The sequence below is a fragment of the Cryptotermes secundus genome, unplaced genomic scaffold (genome assembly GCF_002891405.2).
Source record: "Cryptotermes secundus unplaced genomic scaffold, Csec_1.0 scaffold514, whole genome shotgun sequence".
Lineage (NCBI taxonomy): Eukaryota > Metazoa > Arthropoda > Insecta > Blattodea > Kalotermitidae > Cryptotermes > Cryptotermes secundus.
Genome location: NW_019739218.1, coordinates 1251896 through 1271415, shown reverse-complemented (window position 1 = coordinate 1271415; position 19520 = coordinate 1251896). Strand labels below are relative to the sequence as shown.

General features: G+C 39.0%; 1 protein-coding gene across 2 annotated transcripts in view; it reads left to right on the top strand.

Annotated features, from left to right (window-relative positions):
* The window catches only part of LOC111871724 (hypoxia up-regulated protein 1), a 63675-nt gene extending 48066 nt beyond the window's left edge, over positions 1-15609 (top strand). The window contains exons 14-17 of one of the 2 annotated variants that reach the window (XM_023865019.2): positions 790-897; positions 2911-2977; positions 3903-4127; positions 14958-15609. In XM_023865019.2, the coding sequence (XP_023720787.1) occupies positions 790-897; positions 2911-2977; positions 3903-4127; positions 14958-14992 (435 nt within the window). In that variant the 3' untranslated portion in view covers positions 14993-15609. Of the gene's footprint in view, positions 1-789; positions 898-2910; positions 2978-3902; positions 4131-14957 lie in introns of both variants that reach the window. The other variant, XM_023865018.2, reaches the window with a different exon arrangement.
* The last annotated feature ends 3911 nt before the right edge of the window (positions 15610-19520 follow it).

Sequence of the window (19520 nt, the reverse complement as noted above, 5' to 3'; positions counted from 1 at the left end):
GAAACAAAAGGTTTCTTCACCGCTTATTTGTAACTCAACGGCCTTCTGAAGATTGCTATCTTCTGGGATATGATGCTTTAGAGTGTGGTAGAAGTTTACTGATGTCTCAGAGGAACATACCGCCTCCATCTTCAGGGTTAAAGAGTAAAGAAAGCAAGTAACAAAGAAGCATCAGTAACAGCAGCGCTTGCTCGCTGTATGCAGATCAATATCCTGGAAGATAATACTCTTCAAAATCACCATTATGAGAATGTTAGATGGTGGATGGTAGATTGTCTTTTAATAATAATTAAAATATTCTAAGTGATGCTGTTACTTTTACTACAGATGTTTGCAGCCACATTGGAATTATTGTCTTGCAATTAATCCCTCATTTATTTAATTTGACTACAGCACAAACAAACTTACTATGTCTGCCATCATCGGGAAGCTGTTAATTTAATTTTAGTTCCTATGATGTTACGTGGCCAACTTGGCAGGCAATAAGAGTCCATGCCATATGCAGTAGCCCAGTTATCTAGTGCTGAGAATAATTAAAAAAATATATAGAAACCTCATGCATGCTGAGATGGAATTTGCTGTTGTGTTTAAGAGGAGAAGTTTTGACAATATACATTTATGCTTTAATGTTGCTCAGAGTTTTAAAACAGTAGGAAGATAAATATAATGATTATGAAAAATTAAATTTATTTTAGGTTCAACCATCACATTCCCATATAACAGCTCTACATATTCTAAATTTTGAAAGGGAAATATTTCTATTTTATTTGCATTTTTACTTTGTAATAGGAATGGAAAACAACAATGGAAGAGGAACAGTCAAGCTTACCTCCCTCAGCAACACCAAAATTGACAGTTAAATCCATCACAGAAAAAATGGCTCTTCTTGACAGAGAGGTGAGACCAGCGAGTTCTTGTATGCTTCATTTGTAGTGAACTGCAGACTTATTTTTTGAAGGCCTTTGTGAAATTCTATATTATTATAATCAGGCATATTCCCTTAAAGAAAGAAGTAAGTGTTATCAACTAAATGGAAAGACCTTAGCATATGTTAGCATGTCATTGAAAGCAAGCAGTATGCTGTGATTTCCTTGTATACCAGTAGGATGCAAGCATTCATCCTCTGATGAGATTCATGTTGTCACATGATTGGAGTGTGACTATAGACAGGATTGGGATTGGTAATTTGATATATTGGACTCTCTGATACAGTACATGACTATACTTTACAGTACACTGTTACATACGTGCGTGCATGCGCACACACGTGCACACACACACACACACGTCTTCACTAGCCGTCGCTTGGTGGTTCCCATGGTATACGTTCCTCTTCCTATTGGTTCTAATAGCAAGCGTTCCCAACAACAGAACCTCAGCAGTTCACTAACTTACTCAGTCACTCACCAACCAACTCTCTTAACTAACTCCACTCAACTGACTGGCAAACTGTCATGCTTATAACATCTTGGCACAGACTGCACAGATGACATACATTCCTGTGTTGCTATATCCAGTTGTTACCATGGAAACATGCTTATTTGTGGACCCTTACTTAGTAATGACTGTTGTATATTTGCTTATCTCACCATTGTTGCCAAGCAGTGGGTTCACATGCACAGTATTTTGCAGACAAGCAATATGTACTCAGGATTACTGGGTTTTGGTCTTTTACCTTCATCTGGTATTCTAAATAACACAACACTTTGGAAACTGGATCTTTTTCGGTCCTGAGGTGAGGGGTGGGAGACACTCTTTTGGGTCTATTAGAAGCAGCTAACCTCAATCACTGGCACCATTGTCAGAACGCTTCAGAATCCACATGCAATAAAGAATTCTGTTGTGCCCAGGACAATATTTTATTCTCACTTATTGTACTGAATCTAGATATTATTATGGCCTTATTGAAACAATTGTGCATACCTGTTTGTTCTAGTAACAGTTGTCTTTTCTAATGTTGTTGTAAGGAACAAAAGTAAGTTAAGGTACTGCAGTGGAACAGTGAGCAGGTGAAGGGCCCTTCTTAGGGCTGCTATAAGTTTTTCATTCTTTCCATGACGCACACTGTATTGAGGTCTGTTAGAGCATGTATAGCACAGTTCACAACCCAGGATTTCTCATCACTTCTAACTTCCACATTCTGAATACTCAAGAAGCACCAGTCTGAGACTCCAGAGTATAGAAACAAATTGTCTGTTGAAATTATTGCATTATGGACTATTGTGTTGAACAGCAATGTAATTAATGTTTATGATAATCCTTCTGTAGACCAACTCTCTGGTCTAGTAGTCAGCGCACCTGGCTACATATCCAGAGGTCCGGGTTTGATTCCCAACGCTACGAAATTTTCTGAGAAGTAGTGGGTCTTGAACAGGGTCCACTCAGCCTCTTGAGGATAATTGTGGAGCTATTTCAAGGAAATAGCGGCTCCGGTCTTGAAGACTGAAAATAATGACCATGGGCATTCATTGCATTGACGATGTGACACTCTCTCTCCGCAAAATTTGGCACTAACTTCGCTGACAAGCGGCAGTCGCTCAGTTGGTATAGTTTGCTAGTCATTTCGTGCTATGTAGTCTTAAGTTTCTGACAGCTACAGGTTCAATACAAATGGGTAGTAGAGTTTCAGTGAAACAAAAAAAAACATTTGGCTACCTTCAGTCCCACATTTTCTGCATAACTATCTTGCAGTAGCTTCTCTCTGATTCTCTGCATACTTCAAGGACTATCTTTCTCAGTGTTCTGATATTTTATTTTTAATTGTACAGGGGCATCATGTTTTATAATTGGTTTTTTAACATGCATTTAACACTGAGGCAGAAATGATTAGTGAATGTTATTTTGCTTTATTCACTGGCTGTAACTGATTTTCATCTGTGATAATTAAACTTATTGCTCTCTGTTCTTCAGGTAAAATATCTAGTCAATAAGGCTAAAATATGGAAACCTAAGAAGCTAAGAGATGACATAGTTAAAGGTATGTCGTTTGGAAACAAAACAGTATTTTCTCTTTTTTTTTTGCAGTGGTTGTTCTATTAATGTTGAATTTCACTTACAATAAAATTACAAAGTGTACAGTCTTCTCTGTTTAACACCATGCCATTTGGAGACAAACCAACATTTTGGAGGAACATATCACCTTCATCTTTAGGACTGCCTTAATGTTTTTCACCCCTTGTATGAGGCACACTGTACTGAGGTCTGTTAGAGCAGAGTTAAAAGTCTGGCGTTTCTCTTCACTTTTGACTGAACACATGATTAGCACCAGTGTCAGACCACAGAGTATAGAAGCAAATTTTCTACCAAAATTACTGTATTATGGACTACTACATATGATGGCAAGAAACCATCTGAAGTAGGTGACATGCTGAGCCATCTTTGCTTTATAGCTTGGAATTTGCCTTGACTGTGAAGATGGAGGTGGTATGTTCTTCCAGAATGCTGCGGCTGTCTCCTGACTACAAAGTGTCGCAACTCAGAAACCCATGCTCTTCAATCAGTTGCTTATCTTCATCTTCTACCCTGACAAAGGTCATTCTGTCATGTCAACAAATTGTAGATAATTGGTGGTGGGGGGAGTGGTACCAGCCTTTCACCGTAAAATACTTGCATGTTACAAAAATGTTATCTCAGTTCAAAATTAAATAGCAGGTTGTTATGAACATGGTAATTGGATTTCCATTTCACAACATGTAAGGAAAGCTTTATGAATTGAGTGACTCTCAGCTTCTGAAGGAGGACACTGATTGATTGAATTAGTTAGTTTGTTCCTCAGTCAGCCAGTTAGTTAAGAGTACATTTAGAGTTGAAATTCTTCATGGACCAAAGCTTTGTATGTATCCCTATTGATCTTGGGGCATTTGGGTTGTACCTATAAATTATATGAGAACTTTAAATTTCAGATACTGCAAAGAATGAAACTGATGAAGAAGTATTTCCTAAAAATGAAAAATCAGATGCTGAAAAAGAGGCGAAAATAGAGTCTGAAGAAACACAGGAAGATAAAGGAGAACCTGTACTGGAGCGAGAAGAGAATGGAAGTGAGACTTTGGAGGAGGCAGAAGCAACATTGTCACAACCTCAAGAGTCTACAACAGGCCTTCCTGAAGACACGTCATCGAATTCAGGTGGTAAGAGATGAGATGTGTAGTTTGGAAGTGATGTATTTTTCATACTTAACTGTAAAATTCAAATTTTTTACTTGCTTATGTAGAACTCTTCATTTCTTGTATTAACATTTTAATGTCATGCAGTATGTGTGTGACTATACATGGGAATGGGATTGGTGACTTGATTTATTGACCACTTATACACACCACTCATAGCTATGAGTAATTATAACACTATTGTTAATCCACCCTTTACAAATCACTGCTGCAAACACTAAGTAGTTTCCAGTCTGCAGTGTCTTCACTAGACATTTCCTGGTAGTGGCTTCTAACAGTGGAGATCCTTCACGCTCAGGTCCTTCCTTCACACTCTCCTGTACAGAATTGCCTGATAGCTATCAACTGACTTGGTTGCTCCAGTTCTATTCCTTTTAACTGCACAGCATTGGCTGTGTAGAGAACACTGTTCATTCTCTTAGACCTACTGTTTTTCATTACCGCGGGAATGTAATTACTGAGCCGTTGCCCAGAAACGGATTTTGTATAACTGCCCATCTCACGATTGTTGCATAGCAGCGGTACTAAATGTTACAATATTACGAGCTGTCAGCAGTTTGAGTCAAGTGTCTTCTCCTGCAGTTCATATGTCCATTTTATTGCATCACCTCTTTCTTTCTTGTTCTCCACTTGAACTCCTGTCTTTAGCTACTAGTTTGTTAATTATAATGTGCTAACTAAAGATGCATGCGTAACTGCATGTATGTGACTGGTAATCTGTTGACCAACAACAGTATAACCATGGAAGCGGTAACACCAGTCTCTCAGAAAATTGAAACCATGGAAGAATAAGAAATTGGATATATGATTAACAATTTGATGTTACAGTAAATATAAGCAAGCAACCCAAAACTACAAAAAGATGAAGGAAAATAGGGGAACCATAGTGCCTGTCAGGCTGAGGTAACTGCCCCTGGTAAAACAGCTGAAGCCCAACATGAACCTAATTCGCACCAAGAAGGGATGAAAGTAAACCAGGATGTCATGTTGAATCATCCAGCCAGAGAACTATTTAGAAATCTGCCTTCTCATAAGAGCCATCATAAGAGAATGCCATCAGCTCTGCCATGAGTCAGGCAGTTAGTCACCAGTGTCCCACCACAGAAGCCCAGGTTTGATCCCAGATCAGGTCATGTGGGATTTGTGGTGGACAGAATTCCACTGGGGCAGGTTTTCTATTAGTATTTCAGTTTCTCCTGTCAGTTCTTATTCCACCAGCTGCTCCATATTCATTAATCATCCTTTATCTGACCCTGTTTAGTCTCAGTACTGAAAACATCTATATAAATAAAAATGTAAATGTTCGTTTGTCCCTGTACGAAAATCTGCAAAAGTTCTTCACCGATTGCTTTGAAATTTTGACACAACTTTGCATTCGAATACGCACGTTTTTTTTATGTACCTATTATATAGATGTCACACCTATGACAGGAAAAAACAGGTAAAAACATGTCACATGTTCTGAATCCAGCAGTCGTTTCCATAGTAACGCTAGAACAGTTGCATAGGATAAGAGATTCTGTTGCGTAACAATGGATGAAACCGGAAAATATACTTCCATGGAAACGCAATAACAGTGGGCTGTTGCATAGGAATTGCTGAACAACAAACGCGTTTCCCTGGAGATGAGAGGATAAGTGGTTCCGTTGCATAACAACGGATGAAACCAAACACTTCTACAAGGTGTTCTGTCATCCATCGAATACCAACAGATCGTTGCCTAGGAATAACCGCGGTAACGAACACAGAACACGTGAAATTGAACCCTGGGCAAAAGTGCCCTCTATTGCGTCCGAAACCAGGTTATAACAGTCCAGCTCCAAAGAGTTTTTTGGTGCTACTGGACGTGATAATAATTGTACTCGCTGGTGTAAAAGTGAGCGTTCAATAACTTATTCGCTGAATCCGAGACGTACGTGGAAGTTATTTGTTGCACTGAATAGGAGACATGTGACCACAACAACATTACATAGGTAACACGCGCCATATTCTTATTATCAAAGTACGCATAAATAATGCAACAATTTAAAAGACATCAAGAATATGTCACTCACTAAAAATGTATTTTAAGACTTTATGATGTTAAAATCATGTGTGACATATGTCACACCTGTGACAGGTTGGTTGGTTGTTAAAATATTAATTGTACTCAATATTAATATACTGTAACGTGTTATACGTCGTACATTTCATGAGTATAGTTTATTTTTCATTGTTTTTCATTTCGTTTTCTTAACTGTTTTCCTTATTTTTCAGTGCAATTGGCGGTGGGATTGAGCTGTGTCGATTGATCTGCGTTTGAATTGAAATATTTCGTTAGGCTGAGCCACAGCAATGCGTGGCCGGGTACAGCTAGTTGTTAAATAAGAAGGGAAGCAATAAAGAAAGTGCTATCCTTGCAATGCAAGGGGTGAGAGGAGAAAGAGGAAGGTAGCATTGGGTGTGGCTAAGGGGAAGTGAAGTTCATATGCAAGCTATTAGTATTGATGTGTGGTTAAGGAAACACAATTCCTACAAGTACCTATGTTCACTGGGACCAGGTTCATGAAATCTGGCACATTATCATGAGAAAAGGGATGCTGCTGGAATGAACTGTCAGTATATGCAAGTACTTGCTCATGTGTCAGTACCATTTTACATGAGAATATCTGTCTTTGAGATTTTTGTACTTTAATGAATTACCTAATTGTTGTCTGTTTTTTTCTGTTGAAAATGCAGTTTTGCATCAACAATTTTAGGAATATTCTGGTGATAAATGTGAGCTGTGATAGCTCAGTCAGTAAAATGATTGAAGATTGCCATCTTCTGGGAAGTGGCGCTGTATACATACTGTGTTAATGACATTTTGGAGGAACATATCGCCTCCATCTTCAGGGTATAAAAAATCTGCAAGTGAGGAACCAGTGTGAGCAGGTGGCTGCACCTTGCTCGTGGATTTCTTATACCCTGAAGATGGAGGAAATATATTTCTCTGAAACGTCAGTGAACACACTAACTACACAGTGCCACATCTGAGAAGACAGCATTGTTCATAGTCACCACCATGAAAACCTCAAATCTTACAGTAGAATGATTGACTATGGGCTAGATGACCAGGGTTTAATCTCTGGCAGTACCTTTGATTCTTTACCACTGTTCCCCTACCAGTTCTGAAGCCCACATAGTCCCTGGAGCCTGGGTACCAGGGGCTCTCTAATTCACACAGTTTATTGTAGATAAACTAAGTAAAAGGGAAGGCAGAAGTGCTAGAAAGAAAACGCAAATGCTGAAAACTTTGCTGGAAAACAGTACGTTGAGGTATAGTATTTTTGTATGCAGACGAATGATCATGTACATAAAGGATAGTTTCCCATATGTTGGCACTTACAGAGGATGCAAACCTCATGGAAAATGTTGTGATTCAGTATATTGCATAAAGTAAAAGGTAAAGTTGTCCCTATGCTTAATTCATTAAATACTATGCTATTGTCACATGTAAGGGGTAGTGTGATGAATTATTTTGGGTGCTAGATTTGATGATTGGATTTATTGGGTGCCTGTATTATAATTACAGTTAATTATGACAGTCCACACACATTGCACTCCTTGTAAATAACGAATCTCTCACTGTATTTCATCTGGTCATCAGACTGGTCTCTAGCCTCTAGTCTTCTGCTACCCAGAACAACTCACTGCAAATGAATTATGCGTTCTTTTTTGACCTGATGCAGACTGCAAACACAACAGTTCATCTGTTGTAGTCTGCATATCTGTTGCCCTGGTAATGCATGTCTAGCAACTTGTTACCTGGTAACAGTTCACTCATGCTATATGTTGTAATGGAAACTGGGCCATTGCTGAGCAACGAATGTCTGGTCCTGGCTCCACTATTCTGACTTTCAACCATCATGTCACGCTATGAAGACATATTGGGGAGTGGAAGTATAGCTCCACCATTCTTATTCTTGGAACTGAGTGGAGATGAGCAGTGAGTCTCTCACCCCTGTTACTCTACCTGTGGGGAAACAGCCTGAGGTACCCATTGCATGTAAGGCTGGGTGGTCCCAGCACCAGTCTGGATGTCATGGAGAAGAAAACAATCTCTTGCCCCTGCTGGGGATCGAACCTTGATTTTTTGATAATCTAGCCAGTAGCCTAGATGCTATAGTGACTGAGCTATCCTGGCTCCCAATCATAACTTGTAACATATAGTTATGTATGCAGCATAGTTATAAAAGCTCGTGTACAATATGTACATACGTGTGTGTACAGTATCTTAACATAAAGGAGAAACAGAGAGGACAAGGAGAGGATTGATGGTAGGATGAACAAATGAAGAGGATAACAAAGAAATATAAGAGAAAGGAGGGAAGGATATAAATATATGGAAATAATGAAGGAAAGGAAGAAAAGGAAAGAGAGATGAAGATAACAAGGAAATGATTTTCTCCAAGAGGCTAAGCAGGAACATATGCTAAAATATCTTGATCATATGTCAGTATGCTTGGGATTCTTATGTAACATATCCCATTCCATCCAGAAGAACACTGAGATAGTGGCCATAACCTATCTCATACTACTATGTTCCACATATCTCCCAAATCACCCTATTAATAACAGTTTGTCATTCACTATTAGTTCACTGTTGATACAGTGGATGTAAGAATTTGGTGTCCATAAAAGCCAGTGTATTCTTTTAATTGGCAGGTGCAGTCTTCAAGGTGCAACCTCTTGTCATGCTTGTAGACTGTGTGCTACCTTGCCACTTTCTTTTATAAATGTTACTTTCACAACATGTTTCAGCCTTATCAGGTCATCAGATAGCTAGTTTTATGTAACGATGCACTGTGTTGCTTTTTCTAGTTCATTATTCTAAACATTATTAACCAGTGACAGCATAGCACACCAACAGTCTAGAAGTACAAGAAGAAGTTGCATCTTCAGGACTGCCCGTGCAGGTTAAATTGTTAACAAGTGTAACAAGATGCTGAAATACGAGGGTTGTACTGAAAGTCATGAGCAACAATTTTTTGTAAAGTAACATGCTTTATTATTGACAAACCAAATACACCACCTCAATCTACAGACTTTTCTTTATTTTTCCAAATAATCGCCACTTCTTTGTACACATTTCTCCCAGCATTCTGGGAGTTTGAAAATTCCCCTTCTGTAAAATTCCATTCCAGCCTCTGAAGATACTGACGCACTGCTTTCTGAATTGCCTCCTTTGTCTCAAAACGTTGTCCACGTGGCTGATCCTTCACAAATCCGAAAAGATGGTAGTTAGTGGGTGCCAGATCAGGGCTATAGGAGGGGTGTGGAAGAACTTCCCACTCCATCTTTGCAATTGCTTCCAATGTGAGGCGAGCGGCATGGGGGCGAGTGTTGTCATGCAGGATGATGATGTTTCATCCCAGATGTTTAGCATGCAATGCATGACAGAGCTTGTGCAGCATCTGAACATAACGAGCAGCATTGATGGTTTGCCCAGGTTCCAGGAATTCAGCCAGAATAAACCCCTCTGCATCCCAGAAGACTGTGCCCATCACCTTCATGGCTGATAGCACTGTCTTTGCTTTCTTTTTTGATGGAGAATGCAAATGGTGCCATTCCATACTCTGCCATTTCGTTTCAGGCTCAAAATGGTGAAACCAGCTTTTGTCACCTGTCACAATACAGAGCAAAAAATCATTGCCCTTGTGTCGATATCTCCGCAGCAGTTCTGAGGTGATGGCTTTTCGCTGACCTTTGTGGTCTTTGGTCAATAACCGCGGGACCCAACAAGCACAAACTTTCCCATAGCCCAAGCTTTCAATCATCTCCTGTACTGCACTGTGCCCTATTCCAAGTTTTCGGGCTATTGTGTCCACAGTCGCACGCCTGTCGTCTTGAATGATCTCATCCACTCTTTCCATGTTGCGCTCAGTTGAGGCTGTTCAACGATGACCGCTCCGAGGCTCATCTTCGATGCTGGTGTTCCCATCTTTAAAATATTTCACCCATCTTTGAACACTGCTCGCACCCATGCACACACTTCCATAAGCACGCTGAAGTCTCTTGTGAATTTCTGCAGCAGGGATTTCCTCTTTCACAAGAAATTCAATGATAGCATGCTGGCGAAACAACATATGGTTTTCGGCCATTTTGTTAGAAGTGATACTGGTCACGTGATGCAAGCTATTAATGTCACAAGACACTCAAGGTTAACACAACAGCTGGTTCCACCTACCACCATACTCTATTTCATCTGCTGTTCCCAGGTTGCATGCAAAAAAAAGTTGCTCATGACTTTCGATTCAACCTACGTATAATATTACAAACAGTGTACGTTATGTTCATTTTCCTGTGAGGCTCACATGCACAAGCACTAGAATATCACTGTCATCACATATTATTGGATCTTACATTTTTATTGGTATTTTGAACTTTTTGTTGCATTTTCATTGGGTATTTTTACTTCATCCATAATCTGGTATTCTAAAACAACTAGAGAACACAACCTGTTTCCTGATGAGGAGGAGACACCTGCTCTATTGGGTCCCTTAGAAAAAGCTGACCTCAATCACTGGACCAGTAATTTTGTGTTTTATTAGCATTATTAATTAATTCAGTGAAAAGCATAGCTTATACAAAGGGAGATGGGTAATATTTGGTAATAATAAGTCATTATCCTTCTAACACATTTGATGTCCGTTGTTTGCATGTTGTACGTAGTTTAACAGTTAAATATCCAGACATTTCTGTTCATTATCTTGCAGCAATGTTAAGTGGGTATGTGTTTTTTCACACCAAAGTCATTGGCATTTGCTTTTTTTGTGGCTGCAGTACATGTTTTATATGTGTATTGTTGTGTCTGTTGGTCAAAGAATTATGAGGGAAGAAATCCACTCATACCTTTTAGCTAAATTGTTGGAAGAATCTGACCTTTCTGGAAAATCAGACACCAGTGATGTGACCAGTATGACCCAGAAACAAGACAGAGCATCCGTAATGGAAAGGTCCAGAGACAAGATGAATGCTGTCACCACCATCCTGATGTGCTTTTTTGATATGAAAGAAATGTTTTTATGAATTTGTTCCTCAAAGATGAACAGTGAATCAAACTTTTGCCTTGAAATTACAGAATGTTTGCAACTGTGAACTTTTTGAAGGAGACAAAACCTTTTGCCATACAGGTGGATTTTGCATCCTGACAATGTTCCTTCCTAACAGAACTAAAAAAACAAAACAAACTCCATGGTCTGTAGTCCGCAAGCAAACTATACTGACCGAGTGACCACCAAAGTTAGTGCCTTCTTAACAGACCCTTTGGTAAAATGATTTTTTACCAAAAATACAAGTACTACTATTTGAACATTAAGCAGAATTGATCCTTTGGGATATTTCAGTGTTCATAGGATTAAAAATATCTTTTTGAAAGAACTTTCAGAAAATCATTTCCAGTATTGTTTCCAGGCATGGCAGAGACACTGGAATGCTTGTTAAAGTCGGAAAATCTGTTACAGAATCAGTCTGGTTATTTAACTGTCACACCTCATGTTTATTAAGTATGTTAGTTGAGGATGTAGACTATGCTGCAGTGCATAGCTCATTGGAGACCTGTTACAGAGACTGGTCAGCTTCCTACCACAAGTGAACCTTCGTGGCTTACCTCAGCTTTAATTGTCTGTGTGATGCATCTTCTATTCACCCTGACATCCATGTGATTCCTTGCTTCAGCACATGCTTGCACGTGCGTGGCTTGATTTTTATTCCTCATCTTTGTTTATTAGGTTTTGGGGTTTTTTTTTGTGACTGACATTCATTTCTTCTTATTAGAGTTTCATGAAGAGGCTGGAGAAAGGGGATTTTTATGTGCACTGTATATCAGCTATGCTGTTGACATTAATTGTTGTTTGAAGTTTGTGTTACATTTTTGCTGTGCTTCAAACATGTTGGAATATGAAGAAAGCAGTCTTCTGGGATTTGGCACCGTGTATATGTGGTGTTAACCGACGTTTCGGAGGAACGTATCGCCGTGAGACCGTGAGAACGGTAAAAGCTTTTACCGTTCTCACGGTCTTGTCGCTTGCAGATTTCTTATACTTTTTCTTCTACCCTGAAGATGGAGGCGATACGTTCCTCCGAAACGTCGGTTAACACCACATATACACGGTGCCAAATCCCAGAAGACTGCTTTCTTCATAGTCACCGCCGTGAAAGCCTCAAATCTTACATGTTGAAATATATTGTACTTTGTCATATGGGAAAGTACTGTGATCATGAAAGAATATGATCTCCTGATTTTGATGATTTATTTGTTTTCAGCACTCCAGATTATGGAAGAGTGTTTTTTGGTATGCCTTCTGTCTGTCCAGGGGGGGGACACAGTAGCATAGTTGGTTGAGGCACTGTGCCACAAGGCAGAAGGTTGCGGGTTCAATTCTTGATGAGGTTGCTGAATTTTTTTGATTTGCCTAATCCTTCCAGCCACCCTGTGCCTTAAATTACTTAAATTCTAATTCTTCTGCATGTGAGTCAGTGAAGTGATGCACTTAGTTTAGTCATTTCACATTTCATAAATTTGTGCATATCCACAATTCACTGTCTCCCTTCATGAAAACAAATGACATTTGCATTGAAATGTCAGAGTACAGCATTTTGGAGTCATCTTAGACACTTCTTGTGACTCATCATGCAGTTTTATCTGTAGCCTAAAATACAATATATAACACAACATTCTATGGTGTGTGATATCTTTACCTTCATGACCTTTCATGACACCCCTGATTGAATTTGTACTACTGAACTATTTCATGCAGAGCCGTCTCTTTATGTCCAGGTCTAAATAAACCTTCATATTATAATTATTAGCAGTTTATGGAAGTAAAATAAAGGTAAAGCTGTCCCTGTAACAGGGCCGTGAAGACCTGTAGGGTTGTGAGACATCAAGGCTGTCACATTTCCTAGACAACTGACTCACAGATGGTGGTGATGAGGTTATTGGCCTTATGCGCCCTCCACCCTTTACCTCCTGGAAGATTCCTGGTACTCATTTCTGTAAGAGGCTGAATCAACCCCAGGGCCATAGTGTGGCTGGAAGGATTAGGTCAATTGAAAAAATCCAGTGACCTCAATGGGAATTGAGCCCATGACCTTCTGGTTTGTAGCGTGGTGCCTCAACCAACTATGCTACCGCGTGCCCCAGTAATTTATGGCACAGTTACAAAATCTCCCCATAACTTTTGCTCTTCAGATCAGTTGTTCACTCATTACATCACAGCAACCCTGCTGTTTATAATACAGCATTCACCCTTCATTTCTTTGCACTGCACTGAAACTATCTGGGAATTGACTGACTCTCACTCATTGATTCACTGCACTCACTACTTACTTCTCTGGTCTGTACTGAACTGAACTGAACTGAGCTGAGCTCATGTGAGAACTTTACAGTTTCTGTTAGATATGTTACCCTTCAGGAAGTTTCTAGAGAGCTCTTGGGTGATCTTGACCTTCAGCATCAGCTGAGTGGCTATCTGAACAATCCAGATGTTGTAAGAGGTGCAAACAGGCCAGGAAACATGAATCCCCCACTGTGTTTTGCTCCCACAACATGAACTGCTCTGGTCACCAGATAGAAGAATAAGTAATTAAAGTATGCCTATGTGTTGATATATAGTATCAAGAAACCAAGTTCAGCAAGAAGAAATATTGACACCAGATGTCACGATTTAAGGGTGACTATAGATGGGGTTTTGGATTGGTTTCTCGATTTATCAACCACTTATACACTCATGACTCGTAACTGCACTTTACAGATCACTGACTCACACAGACTAGTGTCCTCAGTCTATTACAGTCTCCCACTAGCTGTTTCCTGGCAACAGATTTTAACACAGGAACTGTAACTGTCTCACTGAATTACACGCTCCCAAGTATCATGCATAAATTCTTCTCTTCACAGCTGAACACTTACAGCAAACTCTTTTCTTCACAGCCTACCATACAGAACTGAACTCCTGATGAAGTCATTGTTCCAACTGTCCTGGTTAGAACATCTCAGCACAGACCACACAAAAAACACCGTTCTTCTGTTGTTGCATGCATACTCATTGCCGTGGGAACATGTTTACCAAGCTGTTGCCTAGAAACGGTCGCTGTTTGTTCACCTTATCTCAGTCATGACTTAGCAATGGCTGTACACACTACAATACATTAAATTCTGTTTCTGACTCTTGCCATGTCCAATTTATTTTGTATGAATTTTAAACTTCATAAATATTCAGTCTGACATAGTATGAGATCGTAATTTGCCAAATGTGATACCATATTTGACACCGATCACAGTGGCTACACAGTCTAAGGCATGAACAGTCTTCACCTGCTCAAACACTGAGATCGTGGGTTTGAATCCAACTTGAGGCATGGATGTCTGTGTATGCTTATTCTGTGCATAGGCAGCGGCCTTGTGACCGGCTGATCCCCTGTCCAAGGAGTCCTGCTGATTGTGTAAAAAGATTAAGAAATTGAAAAAGCAGCCAAGGCCCAACAAAGGGCTGTAGAACCATAGACTTATTTCAGAATATCACAGTGCAGCAGGAGCAGAATCAGCACATTTTGTTTGAATTTTAAATTTGATCTGACACTGAATGGGAATAATAGTTTCTTACAATATTATTTAACTGAGTTTGATGTAGGACCTGAACTCCAGTATTTAGCATTCCTCATATACTAAAATAATTCCTATGTTCTGCACATGTAATGTATGCTCTTCTTTGCATGACATTTTGAAATATGGGTAACTGGTTTCTCATGGTTGTCTCTTGCTTTCAGGTGAAGATGATGCCACAACCCACACAGAACTATAACACCAAGTTCTGTAGGTGTTATGACAATTATTGTGGACACACATCGCAAACTGTACCACGCTGCACTGTATGGGAGGTGCAGGACTCACTTCACACCACTGAAGATCCTGTTTTATGCGTGTATAAGCATGTATATGTGTGTCCAAAGGTTTAAAATATCTCACAAGTTGAATGTTTTGAATTGTGCAAATGAATATAGAAGTGTAAAAACTTCAGTGAAGATAGTTTAGATGAATGAATATATTCATTCTGTTGAAGCATTAAAGGAGGGACTGCATAGTGCACAACACAAGGTGAGCAAAGAGAGGCGTATGTTTTTGTTTCTACAGTATTTGCAATGTGAATATTCCAATACCTGGAGAAGCAAAACAGTGGTAATTGCTGATGCCACACGTGTATTTTAATGTTGTACTTAACTGTGACATCAATGATAAAACAGAAAATTGTTATTTATTGCAGACTGTGTTGACCTTGCAAAGAAAGAAGATAATTTAATTTCAATTATAGCATTAATGCTTAAAGGCGATGATGTAATTTTTCGTCTTGGACTTTGATAACTCCAAATCTGTGTTTCTGCTATTAAAACTGTAAGTGACAGGAGGTTGGAGAAAACTGCATATTGAGGAGCTTCATAACTTGTACTGTTCACCGTGTATAATTAGAATGATAACACTAATGGGGGAGAAGAGGAATGCATATAGGATTTTGGTGGGTAAGCCAGAAAGAAAAAGTCACTAGGGAGACCAAGATGTAGGTGGATGGATAATATTAAAATGGATCTTAAGGAGATAGGATGGGATGGATTTCAGGTTCTAACAGCAGTACGATTTTCTGGGTTGCACCATCATGTTTGGAGGAAGCCTTACATTTTGGATGAGCACATTTACATTCATCTCTAACGTCACAGTGTAAGCTGGAGAGAAATGAGCAGAAACAGGTGGCAGTTGCCACAGCATTGCAATTTTGCCTGACTATATGGCATTACAACCCAGAAGGTAGTGCTGTTTAGTATTTCACCTCCACCTGTTTAGGCTATCTATCCAAGGAAATGTCAGACTTATGAACCGAACAGTTTAGAAACATTATTCCTGATTCAGGAGGAAATTAAGAGGAGATTAACTCGGGTAATGCTTGCTACCACTCAGTCCAGAGCCTTTTGTCTTCTCACCTTCTGTCCAAAAACATAACAAGTAGAATATACAAAACTATAATTTTACCTGTAGTTCTGTATGGGTGTGAAACTTGGTCTCTGACATTAAGGGAGGAACATAGACTGAGGGTGTTTGAGAACGGTGTTGATTAGAATATTTGGAACGAAGAGAGATGAAGTGACAGGAGTTTCGAGAAAACTGCATAATGAGGAGCTTCATAACTTGTACTCTTCTCCAAGTATAATTAGAATGATCAAGTCAAGAAGGATGAGGTGGGCAGGGCATGTAGCATGGATGATGGAGAAGAGGAACACATAGAATATTGGATTGGATTTATCTGGCTCAGGATAGGGACCAGTGAAGGACTCTTGTGAATTTTGTAATGAACCTTCAGGTTGCACAAAATTCTGGGAAATTCTTGAGTAGCTTCAGAATTGGCGGCTCCTCAAGTAGGGCTTCGCTCCTTCAGTAGGTAAGTAAGTAAGTATTAGCCAAAATACAGTCACATGGAGTGAGTATTAATGGGGTTTGGATCAGATGTTTGGATTTGTTGCACTTATACCCTCATCATGTAATTACAAGTAATTATAACACTATTGCTGATTTGCATACTACAAATCATTAGGACACGCTAAGTCTTCTCAGACTTCACCAGACGTATCCTGACAATGGATTTACAGCAACCTCACTGTGACTACAGCACACATGAAGCCTTGTTTTCACAGCCTAAATCATTTCTTCGCAGCTGCACTATCAATTCTCATTGCTATCTCTTCTTAATCTTCATCGACTGCTATTTCAATAGACTGTCAAATATTGCTCAGCTGACCTGGGGTCCTCGTTATATTGCCTTTGGGTGGATCCAACAGATAACACCATTTGCATTATTATAGCCCAACAATGCTTTGATTGTTGCATACATATTTATTGCTTCTGGAACCTGTTAATTGAGTCATTGCCTAGCAATGATTGTCTACTATAGCTCGGCTTTCAGGCATCATGTCAAATAATCTGGAGCATAAATCTATATTTGAGTGTGACACACAGCATGGAAATTTGTATTTACTTTTAGCAAGTTTAAAATTAACTGAATTACTTTCTGTACAATAGGAAGAGCTGGAATAGCTCAGTTGGCATAGCAACTATGCTATGGGCTAGACAAACCGGGAATTTGGGTTCAGTTCCAGGGTGGAGTAAGCATCTAGACCAGCTCTTATGTTCACCAAGCTTCCAGTCTACTGGGTACCAGGGTATTTTTTCTGCAAAATAGAATGATGAGGGAGTGAATCTGACCACTAACCTCCATATAATGCTGAGGTTAAGAATGGTGGAGCTATTCCCTCATTTCCTCTGTTTTGTGGTATGATGCTTAATTAAGCAGAAGGAAAAAATTGCGATATCAAGAAACCTAATGCATTCTTGAATATGAAACAAATTTATCAAATTAAAAACTGTTAATTCCTTCCTCCTCAGTAGCACACTTTGAAATTTTCATGCATTTCAAAGAAACGTTAAAATGGAAAGTACAGTATGTGCCAAAATATCCAGTACTGAAACTGACGCATGTTGAATGGGCATGTGTGTTTGTCAACGGGGCATAGCTCCAGCTGCACGTGTTCCCAGTAGTGAAAAGGAAGTTGTGTTGTGCAGTTGCTGTTGGAAATGGGTCTCTCGACGGAGGAAAAAGTATTCATAGTTGAGTATTATTTCTGCTAATATGGAAGTGGTCGCCAGACAACTCGCTTCCTTGGTTTTGAGTGACCAGAAGTTATCGTCCAGAAACCGCTACATAGTACACGTGTGACGATATGGTGTGCCGTCTCAGCACATGGTATACTAGGCCCCTATTTCATTGAGGATGAGGAAGGCAGTGCTCTTACCGTCACCCAAGAATGCTACAGGGACATGGTGATCAGACAATTTCTTCAGGATTTGAGAAGGTTCTGTTGTGCAAGGGGTCTTCACATGAATAGACAGTGGTATCAACAGGACATCTTTTCATTTCAGTACTGTAATTTTGGCGCATACTGTATTATTTACATGTAATCAGTAAATTACTGAATATGAAGGAGAATGTGGATAGAACTATGGTTTAATTAAGAGAAGTTTCCGTTGATATTACAGCTTTCTATTTTTACATTTGAATTAACTTGTATTTGTGTTATAAGTACATCCGTACAGGTATTAATTACTGCTTTTTTATCATCATATAAGGTAACTTTGGGGATAACTTGTTTCAGTTTTTATTGTGACACTGAATTTGTTCATGGCTGCACATCCAAAATTGCATTCCAGTCTATGGAAAATGGGCGTTGTTAATGATAAAATTGGAAGGGAAAGGAACAAAATTAGTTGTGTAAAGTAAATTAAATTACCTCACTGTTGTGACATTTACTTCATGCGACGTATGCTGATCCGTTCAGATTATGAAGAGTATTATCTCCTTGCATGTAAACCATGTAGTCTGTTGAAATTCAACCACCTGCTTTTATGCTGGTATCTTCCTCAGCTTATTCGACCCTGAAGATGGAGGTGATATGTTCCTCCGAAACATCAGTTGATTTTCAACAGACTAGACGGTGTTGTCCCAGAAGATATTACTCTTCATAACCACCGATGTGAGAACCACTTGTTCTATGTGTTCAGAATATAGCTTTCGTCCCTGTTTTAATTATTTGTATGCATATCTTCTATTTAGTGTATTATTTATTTTGTTGAGTCAGTGGCCTTGTGCTCTGCAATGTTAGTTTAAAATACAGTTTCAAACTGCTGATAAAAGAAATATTGTATTTCAGCTTCCTGTTATGTGTGAGCAACTTATTATTGGTTCCATCACCAAAGTTCATATATAAACTGTATCTATTAATTTGCATCATATTTCGGCTTTTTATGGCCATCACGGACAGAATATTTACACTCTCTGCTTTGCTGCTGTCTTCCCCTGCCTAGACCAATATTTACAGTTATAGGAGGTCATATGTGTTATTTGTCAATGTTAATGCCAACAAAAGTAATTGTATGCAAAACATTAAATTACTAAGTTATTAAAATTTTAAATTTGTTGTGTTGTTATTACACAATGTTTATTTCTGGGTCACTGCAGAGGTATGTTCTTTTCAATGTCAATGTATAAAATTGTGATGAAATATTAAAATATTAATGTTTTTATTGTTGCAGATGGTGTTATTAAATAGTGTTGTTTTTTGATCACAGCAAAAATGGTCATCTCTATCATGATCTGAAACACTGATCTGTTAAAAGTGAGAATTTGTCATGGTTATGTGTGAGGGTGAAATATATACACTGATTCAGAATTTGTGATAATTCAGAGAACTTGCACATTAAAACTGTAATGATTATATTGTCATGTGTTGCCT